Genomic DNA, 21217 nt, shown 5'->3' with positions numbered 1-21217 from the left:
TTGTTGGATTTTATTGCTTAAAGAAAGCAGGTGCATTTTATTGTTACTTAAACACCAAACAAATGTGTGTATGAGAACAAGAAGCACCCAAAGGATGCTATTAACCACAAGTTAAATCACGTAGTTATAATACTTGAAACAAATATATATTTATTTTAGGGAAATACCAAGTGTTACATTACAATAAAATGGTTTTCATAAGGCTAGCATTGCAGAATACCGGCATTCATGGTTTATTATTATTATTATTATTATTATTATTATTATTATTATTATTATTATTATTATTATTATTATTATTATTATGAATAGTTATAAAATCTATTTTTTTTTTTCAGCTAACAACTAGTGAATTGGTTTTAACCATGGAACTAACCATGGAAAATAAAACATGGCATGTGTTTTGCCCAAAAGAGAATGTGACTGTTATGCCCCCAAACATTTATAATAAACATTAGTCCTGTTGATTTATACTGTACAGGTATTTAATTTCCAAACAGCCAGCATTTGGGTAAGTGCCTACATCACTGCTGTAATGTGGAACAGTAAATATTGTGCTCTTGCCTGGGAACGTTACAGCAGTCTCTCTGAAAGCTAGCTTTGAATAAACTTGCAGAGGTTTGTGTTCACTGGTAGCTTTGGGAATTTACAAAAAGGCAGTTTCTCTTGCCAAAGGAAAGCTGTACTTTTCTAACGCGACAGTCGCTTAGGGGTTGTTTTTTTTAAGTCTGTAAGACGAGCCAGCTTGTCAGATACCAGGTGATTTTTTTATTTTTTTTCAAAATTGCATTATAAATAACTGGGTTGTGTTAATTCATTTTTTTTTGTTTTAGCTGAGCCCATTCTTGTCCAGGTCCACTAAGCATCCTGCCCTTGTGAGTGGATGTTGGCCATTTGGATAGAGTCCCCAGTGACTCCAGGATTGTAGCATCCCTCATAGCGTAGATCAGGTTGATCAGCTGAGCTGTCCAATCGGAGAACTACGAGAAAAAAAAAAAAAAACAATGAATGCGAGCATGCTGGGGAGGTGCAGAGATCCTTGTGTCTATGGAGAATCACAGCTAAGAGATTAAACTAAGTAATGGCACCTGTTCTAAAAGCACTTCTTACTGATGAAAAGGTTCACACAGAAGCTCCAAGCCATTCAGGGGACTACAGTGATTATTTTAGACAAACAAGTTTAAATAAATAAAAAGTTGTAGTATAATAGTGAAGATTACATTGCTGTGGTGTGTTCCTTGTTAAAAAAAAAAAAAAAAATGACCTCAGGAGTTCTATTACTGTCACAGCCATGCCAGTGTGACTTAAATGGAGCTTGTGGTGGTAAAGGACTTGTCTGAACAATACAGAATACATTGAACCTGTAACATTTACACTGAAAAACAGCACAAAAAATTGCAAGACCTATAAATTACTGCTTGACCTTTAAAGCATTTCAGAAGGAGCATACTTAGAGAGCAAGTGAGGTTGGAATGCATGTGTGCTACGAGTGTTTTGCTACCTAATTACACGTCCTCATTTCCAGTATTTTCTGCTGGCAAAATGTATTATTACCAGGTTTTAACTGGTCCATTAAATGTATTAAAAGTAAAAAAAATTCTGTGCAAAATGCAGCCAATTGAGGGATGCATTGGCTAAACAAGCTTACATATTTACATAATACATATTTTAAAAGGTAGCAGATGCTGAGATACTGCTGAAATGTATTTCTACGGCTTTGGAAAAATACATGGCTGATTTGGACATTTATTCATAGCTGCTGCCTATTTTGTTTAGTTTGTCTCTTCTGAAAGCTGTTGAATGAAGCTGATAGTTGTCTAGAGAAGTGAAGTGAAGCAAGTCTTCTTGAACCAAACTGTGGGGTTCTTAAAGAGCTGCTAAGTGGATCAGTGATAAACAAATACTTGCATATCCTGAACTTATATGCACTCCAGTGGCAGATGAAGAGATTAATGGAATAGCAAGTACCACTTTGCATGAATTAACTGAAGTGCATGTGGAAGCATGAAGTGAACAGTGGTTAAGGAAATACCTCATTGGAGGAGTTGGATCTGATCTCATGAAAAGCTTTTATAAGGCTCTCGTAACAAGATCAGGCCATAGTACCCCACTAATCAAAACAGTCAGTAAGTTCAGAGAGTTTCGGTTTTCTCTGACTTACTTACCCATTATTTCATGACCTCTTAAAAAAAAAACCCTCTTTGGGTGCCAACTGCTTATTTAAATTCAAAGCGGTGCCCACTGTTTGTTGTGCCAGTAGATAGTTAGAAGATTATATTTCCTTGTTGCAAGAATACCTTTGCATTGCATGAATATTCTCAGGTGGCTAAAGAACATTTCCAGATATTGTCAATGTAAAATGGTGTGGTGTTGTTTAATCCCTGTACGCTAATCAGTATTAAACACAGTTACAACCAATCAGGGTTCCTAAAGGTACCTGGATATGCAGACACATCTTCATAGAGTCTGCGGTGATTGAAGGACTCTGATTTTGCCTTCTTAAATATGAAGTAGAGGACCAGAGCCACTAGTGAGATTCCTAGGGCTGTTCCAACAATGGCCCCCACTGTGACACCAACGTCATTTTCTTTACTGTGAGGAGTGGCATCTGAAAAACACAACAGAATAAATAAGATCTCATGTTAGTTTTCAGGAGAAAGGTTGTGTGTTATAGCAGTTGGTCCTTTCCCAGTAGGTACATCTTTTTGTTCACAATAGTACATAAACAATAATATCAAAATATATTTAAATAAATAAATAAATAAATAAATAAATAAACCTTTTCCAGTTAACCAGTTTTAAAGGATTTACAGTGTTGCTATTTTTTTCTTTAATCAGCTGGGTTTTATAAATTAAACAATTTACATAACAAATGTACCACCAAAAATCTGTTGTACAATTTTTTTTTTTAAATTGGAACCATGCTCAGATTAACTCTGTTTTATAAGACTCCATACTTTTCCTTTAAAAAGAATCGAGCCTGAGTGAATGAGCTTGGCTGCGCTTCCTCCCTGGACCTGGTGAAACTTGACTCTCTTTGTGTTTGTCAGTCACACATACTTTCCACCTGTCCCTGGTGACAAGGCACATCCAACTGGAAAACTTCCCTTCCTTTTCTCAGACTAATCTAGTTTCAGGGAAAGGATCAAGGAATGAAACCTTCTTTCTGAAAAGCATTTTTTTTTCCTAGTACCACATTTCAGATATTGGCAACACCAAACTGTTGTGTTCAGTTATGGCAGAGCAATTTCCTGTTTTGTCATTCTCTAAGCTTTTTCTCATAGTATCTGCACTGTTTTGCCCTCTGTATTTACCTGTATTAAAATAAAAAGACAGAGGTTTTATTGTTCGTAAATCAAAGATATTGGTGTGTGTGTTATACCAACTTCTTGTGTTCTGAGGTTGGAGCCTGTTTGTTTGTTTTTAACATCTTTTCCCTTTCAGATGCTACAGTACATGAAAAAGCAGCAGTTAAATTGAGCTGTTTTTGCCTACTTCTTTTTGTCAAAAGAAGGCTGATGAATAGGTAATAAGATAGGCCATTATATTGTGTGTTTTCTAAAGGTTATGGTATACTTAAATGATAATGATGTTTCAAAAAGGAGACTCAAGCCACTGGTTTTACCAGTTTTGGCACTTGTGCCCAATGGTATGAAAGTAAAATGATCACAAGACTCACCTTTGGAAGGAAAGGATATGTTCCCTGCCCCCGGACGGGCGGTGGTACTCATGTAATTGAGTGTCGTACTGCTCTTGTTGGTCCCTGGAGAGCCTGTAGTCATGGGGGTGGTGTTTGCAGTCGTACTGCTCAGTGTTGTTGTTGTTCTTGCTGTTGAAACGTTACCTGCTGTTGAGAAGTTTGGGGTAGAAGTGGAGAAGTTACCATCTGGGGTAGAAGTGGAGAAGTTTCCGCTTGGGCTAGAAGTGGAGAAGTTTCCGCTTGGAGTAGAAGTGGAGTAGTTTCCGCTTGGAGTAGAAGTGGAGAGGTTTCCACTTGGGGTAGAAGTGGAGTAGTTTCCGCTTGGAGTAGAAGTGGAGAAGTTACCATCTGGGGTAGAAGTGGAGAAGTTTCCGCTTGGAGTAGAAGTGGAGAGGTTTCCGCTTGGGGTAGAAGTGGAGTAGTTTCCGCTTGGGGTAGAAGTAGAGAAGTTACCGCTTGGGGTAGAAGTGGAGTAGTTTCCGCTTGGGGTAGAAGTAGAGAAGTTACCGCTTGGGGTAGAAGTGGAGTAGTTTCCGCTTGGGGTAGAAGTAGAGAAGTTACCGCTTGGGGTAGAAGTGGAGTAGTTTCCGCTTGGGGTAGAAGTAGAGAAGTTACCGCTTGGGGTAGAAGTTGAGAAGTTTGTGGTTGTGGAGTCGTTTCTGTTGCTAGGAGTGGTAGATGAGAAGGTGCCTGTGCTTGAATAGTTGTCCCCTGGAGTTATTGGGTTAAGCGAGTCCGGGGTGCCGGTTGTGATCTCTGTGGTGGCAGTAAGGACTGTTGTTGTTTCTGGAGCAGTGCTACTAACTACTGCTGTCACAGTCGCTTCCCCTGCAGTGCTTATTGAACTGTTTATTGCCCTGGTGGTGGAAAATGAATTTTCTGAAATGGTTGGTTGAGGTTCAACTATTGTTGTTGATGCTAGTGGGACTGTGTCCTCGAGTGGTTTTGTTGAAGAGGTTTCTACGGCTATAGCAGAATTGGTGGTCATTATAACAACAGGGGAGGTGGTTGAACTCTGGGATTGTGTAGCCCCTAGGAGAGCAAAGATTGAAATCATCGCAGTCATAAGTGGCAAGGGAAAAGCCATCTTTACTGGGAGCAAGAGTCTCTCTTTCAAGATCCTAAAAAAAAGAAACAAAAATAGTAACTTCAAGTGTGTTGAGACTGATAAAGGGAACATTCTGTTAAAATGAACTTCTCACAGTGTCAACACATTACACCAGTTATTTTTGTCTCTAAAAGCTAACTGTTGTTTTGAAGGAATTGGAATTGCAATTGGGAATTGATTTTAAAAATAAATTGGAGTTGACCCCAGCACTGGTGGGGATTAAGGGTGTCTGTAGGTCATGTGAGATATATATATATATATATATATATATATATATATATATATATATATATATATATATATATATATATATATATATATATATATATATATTAATTTCTTAGCAGATGCCCTTATCCAGGATGACTTACAATTGTTACAAGATATCACATTATTTTTACATACAATTACCCATTTATACAGTTGGGTTTTTACTGGAGCAATCTAGGTAAAGTACCTTGCTCAAGGGTACAGCAGCATCCCCCACCCGGGATTGAACCCATGACCCTCCAGTCAAGAGTCCAGAGCCCTAACCACTACTCCACAATGCTGCCCTATATATATATTAAAGGTATCTTGTTGCATGGACCTTTAATAAATAATAAGAAACATCATGATTAAAATATAACTTGGTGTCAATAACACAGCATGATTTGATTTTCTGATGATATTTATACAGGTTAGCTATGAGTGTACATACGTGAGTCAAAGAGGAGCCTGGCTTGTAATGACTCATTTAAAATACAAATATGTTTTTGTGTGGGTGTTGACTGCCAGTGTACGATAAAACACGCACTAAGAACACAAAAACAAACACACAGCACAAGAACGAACATGCCATATTGTAAATATAAAACAATATATTCCTGAACAAGAGATTCAGAGGGAGGAGCACATTCTTTTTTTGCTATCTCATATTCGTCAAAGACTACCTCCCAAAACTTTTATTCTGCGCTCTTCCTTGTCAGTGCGTAAGGATTATACAGAATCTCATCCTTGTCATTGCATAAGGATTATACAGAATCTCATCAATGCATCCAAGGCCATTATTGATTGAAAGTAATCAGGAATCCGTTGGGGTGTCATGTGTGTGAAACAGAACCATCTGACACTAACTATAACCTTCCTTTGCAGTTTCAACTGAGAAGCCAGAGAATGACTGGGCATGGATGGCTTAAACTACCATCTATGTCACTCTTGAATACAGATATAAGTCTCACACCACATCTAAATGTATATTTCTCTTATCAACACCTTTTAACACAACTAAGTGGCAACCATCGAGGCTGCAAGAGCCAGTAATTCAGGACAAACCCTTACAGCACAGAACCTGTTAAACAGCTTGGTTTAACCCACATCTTTTCTACTGAATTCCATATAGAGTACAGTAAGGCATCCCAATGAAGTCCAGACAATGTTTGGGGTAGAGAATGCATTGAATGTACTGTCTGAATCTGTAAATTACTAAAATAAATCTAGTTGTTCTGGTTTGCCCCGCCTTGTGTTTAAAGGAAAAGCAAGGAATGTTGTTTGAACAGTCAACTTCACGTGACTGTCGAAATGAGCATCCTTCAATAGATCACTTGTTCACATAGTCAGATGTGCTAAAATGTGCTAAGTAAGTAATATCGTGATTCAGTCTGCCATTCAACCTGTTAGTAAAGTTCAGAGCTCACCTCACCAAATACCTTGATTAAAACATGAACTATTATGTACAGTAAACCCAGACCAAATTATGCTTAATCACTTAAACGCGTTAGACATCCCTATATATAATAGAATCTAAATATCTCTCGATGTCTAACTGTTATACTTGGAAATACATCAATGTTACCAGTGCTGAACTCAAGACAATGGTGTGGAGTATTTGGTGTGGAGTATTTTACTATATGGTGTGTGTGTTGGGTCAGAGTTATTCAATTCAACAGAGACAATAGCGGTTGTAGAGAGAGCCTGCATAGCTCCACAGGCCCTTTCATTTGGAACGCTTCAAGTACAAAACAGCCTGATATCATTAGTTAAACAGGTAGCTTAAAACTGTGTGCTTTCTCACTTCACTTCCTAATCAGCCAGTTACATTGCTCTCAAAACCTGCCAGTGAATGAGGACAGTGTTTGAACTGCAACAAGTACTCCCCTCGAAAAACTCTAGTGTACAGCGTATAAGAAATCAGACTGATGTCGGTGAAACTGATTATTACACTTTGTTGATTTTAATGTTACAAAGCTACGGGAAAAAATTTACAAAATCAGGTTAATTTAAAAAATGTGATATGCAAATAAAACACTGCCAACTTAGCACTGCTGCATTTGAAATGCTTTGTGATTAGTTCCCATTTTTTATTTTTATTATTGATTCTGAGTGTGGATCTAAGTTGCATTGAAATTATAAAAAAAAAAAAAGAAAACACTCTATACAACTTTATACTGTTGGCACAGTAATGTGAAACCATCCATCTAATTACTGAATGTTACCAGAATAAAATTTTAAAAAGCTGCACTTTACAGTACATGATGAATTCAATTTGATCAAGCATTTCATAAGAATAAAGTTTGGAATATGTCTAGGTCATATCATACAGAATACCAAAGGCCACCTACCTTGTGCTTCTGATCTGTAGAAAGGCAGCTGCAGTCTAGCTTCCCAGGGAGCTCTGCTTACAGGTGCAACAGAGAAGATGTGTCAGACCAAAACTGTGTTTTGAATTAGACTGGAGAGAGCAAGCAGGTGAGGCCTGATATTCGTAAGAGAGAGCCTGAGAACTGGACTGACCTGATTTCTTTACCTACTGTACCTCCAGAGCCTGGCTGCATCCACACTGTTCAGCAAGCAGGGAGGGGTAGTCAAGGTGTGACCCCTCCCTATATACTAAGATCTAATTTCTTTGCAGTCAGTTTTGAGTAAACATATCCTGGCCACTCCGTTACCTGCGTGAATATATAGCAGCTATATTTGGAAACCCAGTCTGCATGGATATTTTTAAGGCTTCTGCTGCCACGTTATAGTATGTTTTTCATCTTTTCAACAATGCTCATGTGTGCGTGGTGGCCTCGGGCATGCTGAGAAAGATATGTTCCACCTGAGCTGCCTCATGGGAGTCATGTGGAATTGGACTGCTTACTGCCTGAAATGTCTATATTTCTAGAAGCTGGGTGGCGATGTCACTTCCTGGATTTTGATGGCAGGGGTTGGGTTTCTCCAAAAACCATAGGGGCTTGTGATTGGTCAGAATAATCTACGACTTCTCAGTTAGATTGTGCTCATCACGGCTTACACGTCTGAATCAATAGAGTAAACTTTGTGGGGGGTCTGTGCACAGAACAGGTGTTGGAGACAAAATTGAAGCATCTGCAGTATTTAGTACAGTTTGTGTAAATGGCACAATTAACAGTGATGAACCCAAGTTGATTCTGTACTTCCTAACCTCACTAAACACACCTATATGTCTGAAACTACTGCATTGCACTTCACCTGGAGATGCCTCATAAACGGCACCTTAAGAATGTGGGCTTGCTAGTGTGTTGCTGTTTGTGACCATTTTTTGGCTAAACCCCATTGCACGCAGTATGTCAGATCTAAAGAAACCCCTCAGGATCGTTCATTTTCGTCATTTGAGTACAAGAGACATGCCTTTCCCTTTTAAGATAAATAGCACTAATTGTTTTGAACGTCACTCACCTCTTTATGCCTCCGCTCCCTGCAAAGCTATGCAAGAGCAGGAAACCAGCATAAAGGATGATAAAAAAATCATAATCATCTCCTGTATTATAAATCATGGTAAGTCATTGATCGTAATTAAGGCATATTTAGGAGAAAAATCTGAAAAGTCTATAAAACTGATAGTGCTACTTATTTTTAAATTTATTTAGATTTATTTGTTTTATCATTAAGGACACTTCGTTTAACACATTTTTGTATTTGAAGTTCTTCACAGAGGCCTTGGAAACAATAGCTCTGAAGGTTATGTTTCAGTAAGTTTCCTGTTGTGTGATTTGAAGCTGTTTTTGAAATCGGATCACATGATCACTGGCAAATTCTCGCAGCCCAGACACGCCTTCATGTGTTGTTTTGTTTCATTCGGGTCTGGGTTGGTGAATGCTAGTAACTGGTTAGTTCCCAGCTATCCTCTTGGATATGACACACCTCCACTGTGTGCTTCAGATTTTAAGAACTAGGAGGAATTGCTTTAACTCTGCGTATTCATGGTCTAAAAATAGATATTTCACAATTACCGTATTCCTTCGCATTGTTAAGACTTTTTGAACCATTTGTTGCTTCTCAAAAATAGCCATGCAAACAGGTCAAAGTTCTAGCTACTGACTGTCAGGGTAAAGTAACGGGTATCCCCACTTGCTGGTTTCGCATACTGACTGTCAGGGTAGAGTAAAGGGTATCCCCACTTGCTGGTTTCGCAGACCTAGATTATTGCTAATCTTGGACTAGGTAAAATAATCCAAGTAGTGCGATATGTAATTCTACAACATGTCATAATTATTATTATTATTTATTTCTTAGTAGACGCCCTTATCCAGGGCGACTTACAATTGTTACAAGATATCACATTATTTTTACATACAATTACCTATTTATATATGGCGCAATTTTGGTAAAGTACCTTGCTCAAGGGTACAGCAGCAGTGTCCCCTGCCAGGGATTGAACCCACAACCCGCCGGTCAAGAGTCCAGAGCCCTAACCACTACACCACACCACACTGCTGCCCTAATGCAGAAGCCATTTCTTTAAAATGTGTTCTGTGGACAATTCATGGTAGTGTCTGGGACATACTGAAACAGTAAGGGGTGTTTGCTTAAAACACAATTACAGAGATTAACAAACCTTTACACTATCAATTGGAATACCTAAAGCTAAGAAACAGATGCTTGCTTGGAAACCAACAGAATGCATCCACACCTACCAGCACAAAACGATACAATTAATGTATGCTTTGCGAAACGACAAAACCCAGAAATATACCTGAGCAATCTGTTTAAAATGTGCAGACATCCGGCTAGATTAAAAGATATTGAATCCCAGGTGTGTCTAATTGTGTGATTTGTAACACCGTGATTAAGAAAGGGATTAGCTACCCCCATGAGCCTTTAAGAAGATTTAAAAAGATAATGAAGCAACGATTTAGCTTCAACGTGGCAGTGTTAGCTTGCCTGTGTGGCTTGTGACAGCACTTGCTACCCATTGTGAATGCAGTGGCTTGCAACATATATTACACGATACATGTCAAGGATTTCATGCTCATAAAAGTGTCATCTGTGAGACCGAAGTGTCTGCTTCATCTGAAGTTTTTTACAATCACTCTTGTAATTGCAATCCAAGGCTGGTCACGCCATTCTGTTGTATTACAGCCACCGTGTTTCTGGAGTTTTGGAAAAGGCGACGGGCAGAACTCACTTATGACTGGGACCTCATTGACTGGGAAGAAGAGGAGGTAGGATTGAAGAAAGTACTCTGTCGTGTTGAAAGTCTTAACCTGGCCTTGGCCCATAGGTGTTTTAAAGGCAGGTTAAATGATTCATTTTCTGTTTAGAGAAAATTGAAAAATATACAGTCAAGCTTGGTTATCATGACTACTCAAGGGATTTTGTGAAAGTGATCCTTAATAATAGGTGACTTAACATGATAAATACTCTCCCCTGCCCTCGTACATTAGTAGTGGGACACAGAGGAGGGCAGGTTATTATTCTGAACATTGCCATGTAATGCACAGTTACATTTTGTAATTATTTTAGTGTCTTATACTGTAAAAAGTTAATTTGTTCTCTTATCACCCACCGGTAATGAATACAGTCAGATTAAAATAAATAAATAAATAATTGTATGCATTTAATTTTCTCTCAATTAGCTATCATAATGTTGACTATAAGGGTTAATTGTACTACAACAAGCTAAGACCTACTTGTATCCCATATTGAGACAGGGTGAGAGCCCTGTCAGTGTGTTTGTTGGGGATTCACGGTGTGAGAGTTAATTTTGGAGTGCACGGGAGAGGTGTCATGGCTGCAGGTCCCAGAAGCCTTCAGGGCTAAATGGGAATCACCTGGGTGCATTTGGGGATCGTTTAAGTTAATTGTTGTTTAAGTGTTTGTAATTAATGTAATGGGCGTGTGTATAAAAGCCTGTCTTTTGTCTGTGTTGGTGGTGTGTTATGAAGTCTGTGCGTGTGCGTGTGCGTGTGCGTGTGCGTGTGCGTGTGCGTGTGCGTGTGCGTGTGCGTGTGCGTGGTGCATGTTTTTCGACTGTGTGTTGGAAAGCCAGTAACTGAAACGGGTAAACTGCTTAGCAGTCCCATAATAGTTCATTCTGGTGGATGTAGTCCTGCAGCACCCTCCAGGACTACATCTCTTCTCCTCCTGCCTCTACTCTGCCACACAAGGGCTACAGCTCGGCTTGTTATGAGGTGGTTAGTCATGTACTGTAGCACTCTTGTGGTTTAGGACGTCAATACAAAACCTTAGTGGAAATACAGCCTTGCTGGGGCCTATGCTGGCATGACTGGAATTGAGAGAGCCTGGAGATTGATAGGGCAATTTCTACATCCTTATTATTGCCCTTTTGGAAAACACTGAAGGATGAAAAGACAAATCACAAAGCAATAGGGTGCACTACAGAGAGGCAGCGGTGAGAATAATGCATTAAGTGATAAGGAGAATGCAAACGTCCTCTTATTCCTTATTAGAGTGGGATGAGTTGTTATCGACTGAGGAAGGCTGAGTAATATACAGAGATAATGTTGTAATAAAGTGGGTGCAATTATCGGTCCTGGACACAGACAAAGGGCATAGGGTTATGTTTTCAGTTCCAAAAGAACTGAAAAAAAATGAACATGTTGTTATTGCAGACTTGTGATTTAAGACTTCAGATTTCTAAAGCGTTAGTGTAGGCCTACTAATAAGAATTGTGATTAAAATGTAATTGCATTTGCAAGCTTGACGCTTAACAATGGGAAGTGTTTCCGCCCTAAACAGATTTAAAAACAGTACGTACAAAGTCGCTTTACAACGGTAATTAACATGTTACTCTTGCTCAGCCAAACTCCTCGTCGGCTGAATGAGCACACTGCCATTTCACATCCAACATGTCTTTCAAAATGACACCTTTATAAAGGGGTAGAGGAATTATCCACTCCCTGCCTGTTAGATCCGCCAATAACATCCATTCAATAACAGGACTTTCAATGAGCCCAATTCTGTACAGTATATGACCTTCTTAAAAAGTGCAACAGCACTCAGGCTATGTAATGGGAATGTGTATCGCGTTATCAAGTTAAATATTTGAATCTGTTGTTCAGCAGCTTACACAGGGTATAACACTGCTTTTGTTTGATCTGCCTCTTTGTGCCTTAGCTATTGTGCTGATAACCCCTGTATAAATGGAGTGTTTACGTATGTGAAAGCCTGTAGAGATTAACAAACTGTCTGAAGGTTGGTTTCTTTGAAAACTGAATGGGAAAGAATTATTGGGAGACGCAGCACAAGTTTCCGTTTTGTAAATGCTTTGATCTGTATATTGCAGCTCAATAGTGGTGTGAAGCCTATAATAAAAACGTATTGGAGTGACAGGGAAATGGAAAGCTAAAAAAAAATTTACAGGAACAATGCTTCCCTGCCAAATGTGACAAGATCAAAAAAATGAAAGCCAAATTAAAGTAGGCAGTTTAAATAAGTGAATAGTGATAATGTATTGTAATATAGTCCAGCATTCTAGAAATAAAAAATAAATAAAAAACCCACTGCAGTCGGTTTCAGCGTTGAATTTATCAAACACAGTTCCGGTGTTGATCACAAAGCTACATGTTGATTTTGTTTATGCTGTCCTTTGGCAGGAGGAACTGCGGCCCCAGTTTGAAGCCAAGTATTCCAAGGTGGAGCGAGTCAATCCAATCTCCGGGAAGCCGGAGCCCTTCCAGCCCTTCACAGACAAGCTGAGCCGCCTCATGGTCTCCGTCTCAGGAATATTCCTCATGGTATGAACCAGGAACCAGGCTCCCAGGAGCACATGCTGCTAAGTGCTGGCTGAATGTAACATTGCAAGGTGACATTGCAAATTGAATGAGGCGTCAGAAACTATCAGCAGCTTGACAGCAGACAGGATTCAAATTAAATATTAATCCAGCATCTTAAATATTTTTTGGCAGTGCCACAACATGATATTTTTTTTTTCATTCCATCACATTATCTCTTACTGCATTGTTCATGTAAGTACAGTAATAGTTCCCTCTAGTGGGCCATTCAATAACTGCATTCAATAAATGTTTTCATTTCCCCAGATGTACGCTGTCTGGATTCTTGGTCAAAGGGGCGCTTTGGAAAAATGCATGCAAAAAACAAGCACCCTATAGTATATACACACACGCATACATACATACATACATGCATGTATGTATGCAAACATACATAATACTATATGCTCTAGTGCAAAATCTGCACTTTTTTCTTTTAGTAAAAAAACAATGTAGTAGCTTAACAATTGATAATGTTTAGTGCACCAAAGACTTTTTACGCTAGTGCAAAACCTGATTAGAACTAACAGTTACGGAACCCTCTTTATAGCCAAGTGATTTGACATGGGTAATCTATATACTGTATATGCACAGGGATTCAGATACATGTCTTTCTCTGTCTCTTTGATACAGGTTTGACAGTGCACAGCATGTCCTGGTTGAATGTAATCTCTTGTCGGTCTGTCTGCAGATTTCCCTGGTGCTCACCGCAGTGTTCGCTGTGGTTGTGTACCGGCTGGTCGCCAAGGAGCAGTTTGCCTCGTTTGAATGGGAGTTTGTCAAGAAGAACTGGCAGTTTGCGACGTCGGGAACCGGAGTCTGCATCAACTTCATGATCATCATGTCACTCAACGTGGTGCGTTTCCTTAACTCCTGGGTGGTGTGTGTGCATTGCACAGCAAAGCATTGTTTCAGAGAGGCTCACTAATTGTGTGTTGAAACAGTGTAGTGAATTATAACTGATAAAGCAGAATCAAAGCATGGTAAAGCAGACATAAGCATAGTAAGTCACAGTTAAGTATAATAAAGAAAAAAACATTATATTTTATTTCGCTAAATTTGTTTGGAATCAAAGGGAGACACATCCAGTACCATATCTGTGTATAAACTATCAAACTTTCCAGTAATATGTTTTTCACTTCAATTCCTATTCACATTGGCTTTTTTCTCTTATTATTATTTTTAAGGTATATGAAAAAGTTGCATACCTCCTTACAAATTTAGGTAAGTGGGCACCTGCTTCTTTACAGATACAAAAGCAAGTAATAGGTTTCTTATAGTGTAAATGAAATGAAATAACTCATCTTTCTGTCTATTCAGAGCACCCCCGTACAGAATCGGAATGGGAGAACAGCTTTGCTCTCAAAATGTTCTTGTTCCAGTTTGTTAACTTGAACAGCTCCATCTTTTACATTGCTTTCTTCCTGGGAAGGTAGGTAATAATCTAATGCCTAAATGAATGAAATTGAACAGAATATCCTGCAGGGAATATATTCCAGTTTGATTTGTTGTTTCTCCTACTGATTTCTGTACATGCATAAAAAAATTATATTGACACAAAGCAACAAAATATAATGTTGCTATGTATTTGCATAAAACTATGAAAGCTGTCTTCAGTAGGAATTGCTGCAACAAATCAAGTCATTTATTTATTTATTTTTATCCTGCTAAGCTCACAGTAAGAACTGGAACGTATCAAACTGCAAAAATAATTCACTGTGAAAGTTTGATTGGTCTGATTGGTTAATGGTTTTGATGGAGCATGCAGAATGCAAGGCAGACTGAATTATTCAACTTTATTATTATTATTATTAGTTTATTTAGCAGACGCCTTTATCCAAGGCGACTTACAGAGACTAAGGTGTGTGAACTATGCATCAGCTGCAGAGTCACTTACAACTACGTTTCACCCGAAAGACGGAGCACAAGGAGGTTAAGTGACTTGCTCAGGGTCACACAATGAGTCAGTGGCTGAGGCGGGATTTGAAGCAGGGCCCCCCTGGTTACAAGCCCTTTTCTTTAACCACTGGACCACACAGCCTCCTTTCCCTTATTGAGTTTTGTTAAAAGTTTCCCCATCATTTAAGTTCAGTCAGGAAACTCGTGATGGACTCTTGATTTAGACAGCACTACTACATTATACATATTTTCACACTACATTCACTGGCCTTGGATTGAGGTAAGATACAAATCCCTTCATTGCCGATCGTATTGTTTATTGAATGACAAATAAGATACTAGCTATTTGACTGACGGTTTGTTCTGAGTATTGGAAGGGGCTGAAATATGCTTGATGTTTACGTGATTTGAGTTCAGGTTAAAAGTGAGTTTCCTGTAATAAATGTAATTCGTAGCCACTGCACACCACACACTCTCTTACTGGAGATGGTTGTACAAATTGCTGGAGCCACTGGGGCGTGCTTTGGGGAATTTACTGACAATAGATGGTGCAAGAAAGTTGCTTTTAAGTTACAGGAAAATGTAAATGATTGAAATCCATCATGCTTGTCAGTATATTAGATTGAGTCCCCATCTTGCTTTGTGTTAACTAGGTTTGCTGGTCGGCCAGGGAAATATAACAAACTGTTTGAGAGATGGAGGTTAGAAGAGGTAAGCAAACTGTCATTAAATTTAATTCATACAACAAAATACTTTAGAGCATGGGGTGTCCAATCACAGTCCTAGAGGGCTATTCCAGGTTTAACAGGTAAATGATATAATTACCTACTTCAGGGTCTGGATGGAGGTTTTATTGGTTCAATTAAACCATTTACAACAGGGTTAGAACAAAGACCAGGAGTGGAAGGGACAACTTTGGACACCCCTGCCTTTTTTTTTCCCTTGTTCGAAATTAAACAAACACTGAAAAAAGAGGCAATTTCCTTGTAACCAGTGGATTTTTTTTCTGGCATTTGTGCCATTTTAACCTTTGGAACATAGTTAATATAATTTTGTCAGACGGAAAACACATTTGCAACCATTTCAATGCGATTTTCTTTTTTTAATGCATGTGGGTTTTTTGTTTGTTTTTGTTTTGTTTTTAGTGCCATCCTAGTGGCTGCTTAATAGACCTCTGTATGCAGATGGGGATCATCATGGTTTTAAAGCAAATCTGGAACAATTTTATGGAGCTCGGTTATCCGTAAGTAACAGAGGCACCAGTCTGAGCCTGAGCAGCACACGCTGACACAAGCATGATTGAAGAGAGAATCTATCCTCCCTGTAATACTCTCTGCAATACGTGTAACTGTCTCGATTCCTATCTAATCATCCCCTGTGATCCAGTGGTTCAGCCCTGCAGGTCATTAGACAGTTAGCTTCCGAAAACAGGACTGCAGAGCAGTTACCATTTCCAACACCACTGTAATGTTAATTAGGAGAGGGGCTAGATGGCGGGACAGCTATGGCCACACAGCAGTGGCTGCATTTGAGAAACACTGTAACAGCACACCATGGCAAATAAAAGGTACAGCAAGGTAAGTGAAGAAGACATGGATTTGTTTTGGTCTAGGCTGCTGCAGAACTGGTGGTCTCGGAGGAAGATTAAGAAGGGGAGTCCCAGGCAGAGCATGGAAAACAAAGGGATTCTACCGCAGTGGGATGAGGACTGGAACCTGCTGCCCATGAATCCACATGGCCTGGTGGATGAGTACTTGGAAATGGGTAAGACATGCTGAAGCTGTTTTCACTGTGCTGCAATGCTCCACTTCATGCTGAACGCATGTGTCTCTTTGCAGGCACACGATGCAATACTTCTTTGTGCATGTCCGATAGCAGCTGCATGCTTTCTGTAACACTGATGGATACAGAAATTCTGCCACCAAGTGGTGCTCATCATGCAATGCTTTATAGACCCTACTTTTAGTACATCAGGGAGAAATGAGATTTCCTAAATGTCTTTGTCTCCTTTTATTTATATGTTTCCTTTTATTTGGCTGATACAGAACATGCAATATATAAATGCCCTATATCTAACCTATATATGGATGTATTGCACAGTGCTGTATTTATTGCATAACACACAGCTGCTCACAGTTAGAAAACTATTTTCCATGTTTTGTAACCAGACTCTTTCTTTTTTATTGTATTTTGTTTCTCCAGTGTTGCAGTTTGGTTTCACCACGATCTTCGTGGCAGCCTTCCCCTTGGCGCCTCTGCTGGCTCTGCTCAACAACATCATTGAAATCCGGCTGGATGCCTACAAGTTTGTCACACAGTGGAGAAGACCAATGCCAGCTAGGGCTACGGATATAGGTGAGCCCCCCCCCCCCCCCCCAGACCTGCCCTGCCAGCATACTGAGATCACGACTCGACACAGATCCCAGAATATCATGCTGTCTTTGCAGTTCTATTGTTATAGTGAAATTGCTTTCCCGGGCTGTGTAGCCCCTGACAATCCAAGGCATGACATTTGGGTCCTGCTAAAGTCTGATCCCAATATGTTTTCCAGGTATCTGGTATGGAATTCTTGAAGGGATAGGAGTCCTCGCTGTGATTACCAATGCATTTGTGATAGCCATTACGTCAGACTACATCCCTCGATTCGTCTATGCATTCAAATACGGGCCCTGTGTGGATCAGGGCTACAGGCATGAAAAGTAAGGAAAACAATTTCTACCATCCCATTGAATCTCTTGTTGCAGCTGTTCTTCTCACTGCTGTTATTGTGTGTGATGTCTCTGTGCCCATTTTTCCAGGTGTTTGAGAGGCTATGTGAACAGCAGTTTATCATGGTTCAACATGGCAGAGCTGGGCAATGGAAATTCAGGCTATTGCAGGTATGTATGTCTGCTGCCTGGTGTTATGTATGGTACCACATCTGGTTTGTACTGTTTGATAACATTCATTTTTTGCATAATGTGATCTATGATTGCAGTGCTTGCTGTCCTGGAATGGAGCAATGTGATTGGTTAAATATGATGTCATAATGTGTCATTGCAGGTATCGGGACTACCGGGCTCCTCCCTGGGGCTCACCACCCTATGACTTCACTCTGCAGTTCTGGCACGTGCTGGCAGCCCGCCTTGCATTCATTATCGTCTTTGAGGTCAGCAGACCTTGTGTTACTTTACTGTTTATTTAACAGCTGATTTTACTTCAATAACACCATGAAATAATTATGTGAGAATGTCAAAAAATATATATTATGGGTTGCAGAAAAGAAAAGCAAAGGCCCTAAAAAAACATTTATACTTCCATTTCTGGTTGTCCAATATGTCATGTATTTTTATTTTTTTTTAATTCGAAAAGGTTAATTTGTTATTCTTATGTTTATTTGTCCTTAGCACCTGGTGTTCGGGATCAAATCCTTCATTGCCTACCTAATCCCGGACATGCCCAAAGACCTGTGTGACCGAATGAGGCGGGAGAAGTACTTGGTCCAGGAGATGATGTACGAGGCAGAGCTGGAGCACCTACAGAAGGAGAGGAAGAAGAACGGCAAACGCTACCACCACGAATGGCCTTAGCATTGCACCCGCAGAGCAGCTGTGCATGTGAATAGCACAGGACTCGAACAGCATTGGAGAAGAGAAAGAAGAGCTGGAATCCATCTGCGAAGAACCTGATCTTGGAAACCACATTCACGTCCAATCAAGAGTGCATCCAAAACAGGGCAATTATCCGAGCATGACGCGGAAGACAGTGCAGAGATTTGATTTTATTTCCAATCGTGTTTTTGGGAAATTAAACACATATACAGTATGTACTGAAAATCATGCCTTGTAATGAGCATTAGTGTGTTATAAACAGTCACTTGGTATAAACGAAGCAGTTTGACAATTAGCCAAACTTTGTAAATTAAATTAAAAAAAAAAAAACAGTTTGAAAGCAGTTTAGACGCTTGTGACTTCACATTGCACTAATGGCACTGTGTTTGATGCTAGCTCTCCCATAAGCTTGGTCCCTCAGGACTTGTCCTGTTTGTGTAATCTGAACGCCGCAAAGGGTAATTAATGTATACTATGCAGATCAAGGACTGTACATCACCATAATATACTTTTAATTTAATTCACAACGTGGAAAACAATGCAGCTGTTTAAAATGACCCAAAAACTTGTATTACAGCACACAGTAACATCTGCTTTAGTAATGATTAAAAATGGAAATTAGCTTTTTTGTTCAATATATATATATATATATATATATATATATATATATATATATATATATATATATATATACACACACAGTATATATGACATTGACAATAACATATGGTGTTTACAATTTATACTATATCATGTTTTCCCATGCATTTCCATTAAAATAAAGCCCCAAAAATATATGTGAACATAAAAAAGCACATATGTTCTTTTTGTTGTGCTGTACAGATCTTTTTTCTCTTCGAGGCTGTTAAAATCCAATGCATGTGCAGCAGATAGTTCTTGCGTTTTAAGTTATTCCTGCATTCAGCTTAATATTGATTCTGAAAACATTCCTGTTTTCTTGTCCGAACCGTTATAAAGTGTTTGTTACCAGCTGTGACCGAGAAGGCAGGTTTCATTCGGAAACAGAATCAAGGTGTGATAAAGCTGATCTTTTTTAAAGGATGTACAGTAGGATTACTTCTCTATCTTTCTCTATCCCAGGATGGCAGCAACTGTTAAATAGCAGCCTCTATAATGCATCCTCAATGTTACATTTAGAAGAGGGGATCTTTGTACTGTCTTAAAAACAATGTTGACATCATTATATTTCAGCCTTCTCCTGAGACTCTTAGTGACAATAGTTTTTTTAAACAATTCAAAACTTAAAAGCTTTGCATTTTCTCAGAATGGGTAAGCAGGGAAAACACAGTGAGGACATACACCTGTTACAAAGAGTACAAAAAAAAAAAAAAGTCTCAAGCTTCGACAGAACAAACTGCACCATGGAATGATCTTCCCATTACCAGACTCTAAGTTTTTATTTCAAAATGGTTTTTGTTTCACCTGTGCAATACAGGGGGTTTGCCCATATAACAGCCTTCTAAAAGTCCTCAGTGTATTACTGTTATATGGTGTTTTAGTTCTGTGGGGTGTCATTTTCAGTGCATTTTAACAGACCACACATGGGTTTGCCTGCTGTACTAAAAACAAATAAGTAGTAGTTTAAGTGTCAATAGATTCAGAACTAGCTCTCCAGGTGTAGATTCATGTGTTATGATTTGATACAGCTTTGTCTCAGAGTCTGTGCTGCTCCCTAACCTGTTCTTAGGTTTGTATTCTTTCATTCCCAGCTCCTCATGGTAAACGGTGGGGCAGGAGCTAATGTAGGCACTGTTGCAATAAGTCAGCTTAGCAAGTAGTGTGCTGTTGCATTTATAGTTCTGGTGAGAAGTTTGAAAAAATTACACTGTGTGTAAAATAAAATAAATAAAAAGGAAAGAAAATGATTATTAGCGCAAAGATGAAATGTATACTGTAGTGCACAAAAGTATTGACATCCTCCTATCTTGGAGTACATTTTTTATGCTTAATGCTCAAAATTGACATTTGCTCATCATAACATCAATGTGAATTGGAGTGCCAATACTTTCGGGCATCACTATATATATGCATGTAAAACGCATTTTACCTGTAAAAAAAAAAAGCTTTCAATGCCCTCAGGAATTCCTGTATGTTGAGTAATGATTGCTGCAAAACGGATTTTCTAAACCCTTAAAAAAAATGTATCGAGCACCTTAGCTTTTTTCCAAACCACGTTTGCATGCCTTAGATGTGTTTGTGAATTCTGCAGAAGAAAAAGTCTTATTAACATGCCGTCTCTCTTGAAATAATTCAACTAAAAAAAAAGATGTGCAAAAAGTCTTGCAATGGTCAGCAGAACTGTACATATTCAGATGGTCCTGTGCGGTCATATTATTAATGGGTCAATGTTATTAATAGTCAATGCCCCAATGGGTTACATTAGTGGAAGCCCCATTTGCAAGTGAAAACTTAACCATACACTGCATGCAAAGAGAAGTGCAAACAAAAATTTAAAGAAGCTTCAACCCAAAAGAAAAATCTTCCTACTAAAACGTATTGTTATTTTGTTATTATTATTATTATTATTGTTTTATTTAAAACCAGATTTATTTAATTTAAAACCAGATTATTATGTAGACCTAGAATAGGAGGAAATAGCATACCATAATAATTTAATTTTTTAATTCAATATACAAATAAAAATATATAATAAAAAAATATTTAAAAATATTTGTAAAAAATAATACATGAATGAATATATTGAATATGTATTTTTCTATTCGGACCAAATATTTAATTGTAATAAATATGCAAAACGCCTCTACTCCTAAACTAAAATTAAATTATCAATGCTCCAGATTTTTGGTAGGGAGAGGGGGAAGGGGGTGGGGGGGGTTGTTAGGCAAGATCAATTCCCATAATTTTGTTTTCACTTAATCAAATT

The 21217-nt window shown here is 38.7% G+C and overlaps 2 protein-coding genes across 3 annotated transcripts in view; one reads left to right on the top strand and one right to left on the bottom strand.

The window, feature by feature from the left end:
- LOC117432295 (anoctamin-3-like) overlaps positions 1-20461 on the top strand; it is a 71405-nt gene extending 50944 nt beyond the window's left edge. For both annotated transcript variants that reach the window (XM_059002120.1, XM_059002121.1), the window contains 13 exons: positions 10170-10252; positions 12647-12787; positions 13515-13679; positions 14011-14047; positions 14144-14255; positions 15376-15433; positions 15868-15965; positions 16335-16486; positions 16925-17077; positions 17274-17421; positions 17521-17601; positions 17765-17870; positions 18109-20461. In XM_059002120.1, coding sequence (XP_058858103.1) covers positions 10170-10252; positions 12647-12787; positions 13515-13679; positions 14011-14047; positions 14144-14255; positions 15376-15433; positions 15868-15965; positions 16335-16486; positions 16925-17077; positions 17274-17421; positions 17521-17601; positions 17765-17870; positions 18109-18291 — 1517 coding nt within the window. In that variant the 3' untranslated portion in view covers positions 18292-20461. The remainder of the gene's footprint in view (positions 1-10169; positions 10253-12646; positions 12788-13514; positions 13680-14010; positions 14048-14143; positions 14256-15375; positions 15434-15867; positions 15966-16334; positions 16487-16924; positions 17078-17273; positions 17422-17520; positions 17602-17764; positions 17871-18108) is intronic.
- Positions 125-7935, bottom strand: LOC117432296 (nuclear pore complex protein DDB_G0274915-like). The gene is made up of 4 exons (XM_034905022.2): positions 7409-7935; positions 3680-4821; positions 2438-2608; positions 125-980 (listed from the first exon to the last, which is right to left on the bottom strand). The coding sequence occupies exons 2-4, from the start codon at positions 4785-4787 to the stop codon at positions 859-861; spliced, it is 1401 nt and encodes a 466-aa protein (XP_034760913.2). The 5' UTR covers positions 4788-4821; positions 7409-7935; the 3' UTR covers positions 125-858.
- Positions 20462-21217: the final 756 nt, after the last annotated feature.

Source organism: Acipenser ruthenus, chromosome 27 (genome assembly GCF_902713425.1).
Source record: "Acipenser ruthenus chromosome 27, fAciRut3.2 maternal haplotype, whole genome shotgun sequence".
Taxonomy (NCBI): Eukaryota; Metazoa; Chordata; class Actinopteri; order Acipenseriformes; family Acipenseridae; genus Acipenser; species Acipenser ruthenus.
The sequence above is the reverse complement of the archived record's forward strand: the minus strand, read 5'-3'. Positions and strand labels throughout refer to the sequence as shown.

Coding starts and splice junctions, on each gene's coding strand:
- LOC117432296 (XM_034905022.2), bottom strand. CDS start 4,787: ATGGCTTTTCCCTTGCCACTTATGACTGCGATGATTTCAATCTTTGCT. Junction 2,609..3,679: donor CATATCCTTTCCTTCCAAAG/GTGAGTCTTGTG, acceptor TGTGTTTTTCAG/ATGCCACTCCTCACAGTAAA. Junction 981..2,437: donor AGATGTGTCTGCATATCCAG/GTACCTTTAGGA, acceptor TTTTTCTCGTAG/TTCTCCGATTGGACAGCTCA.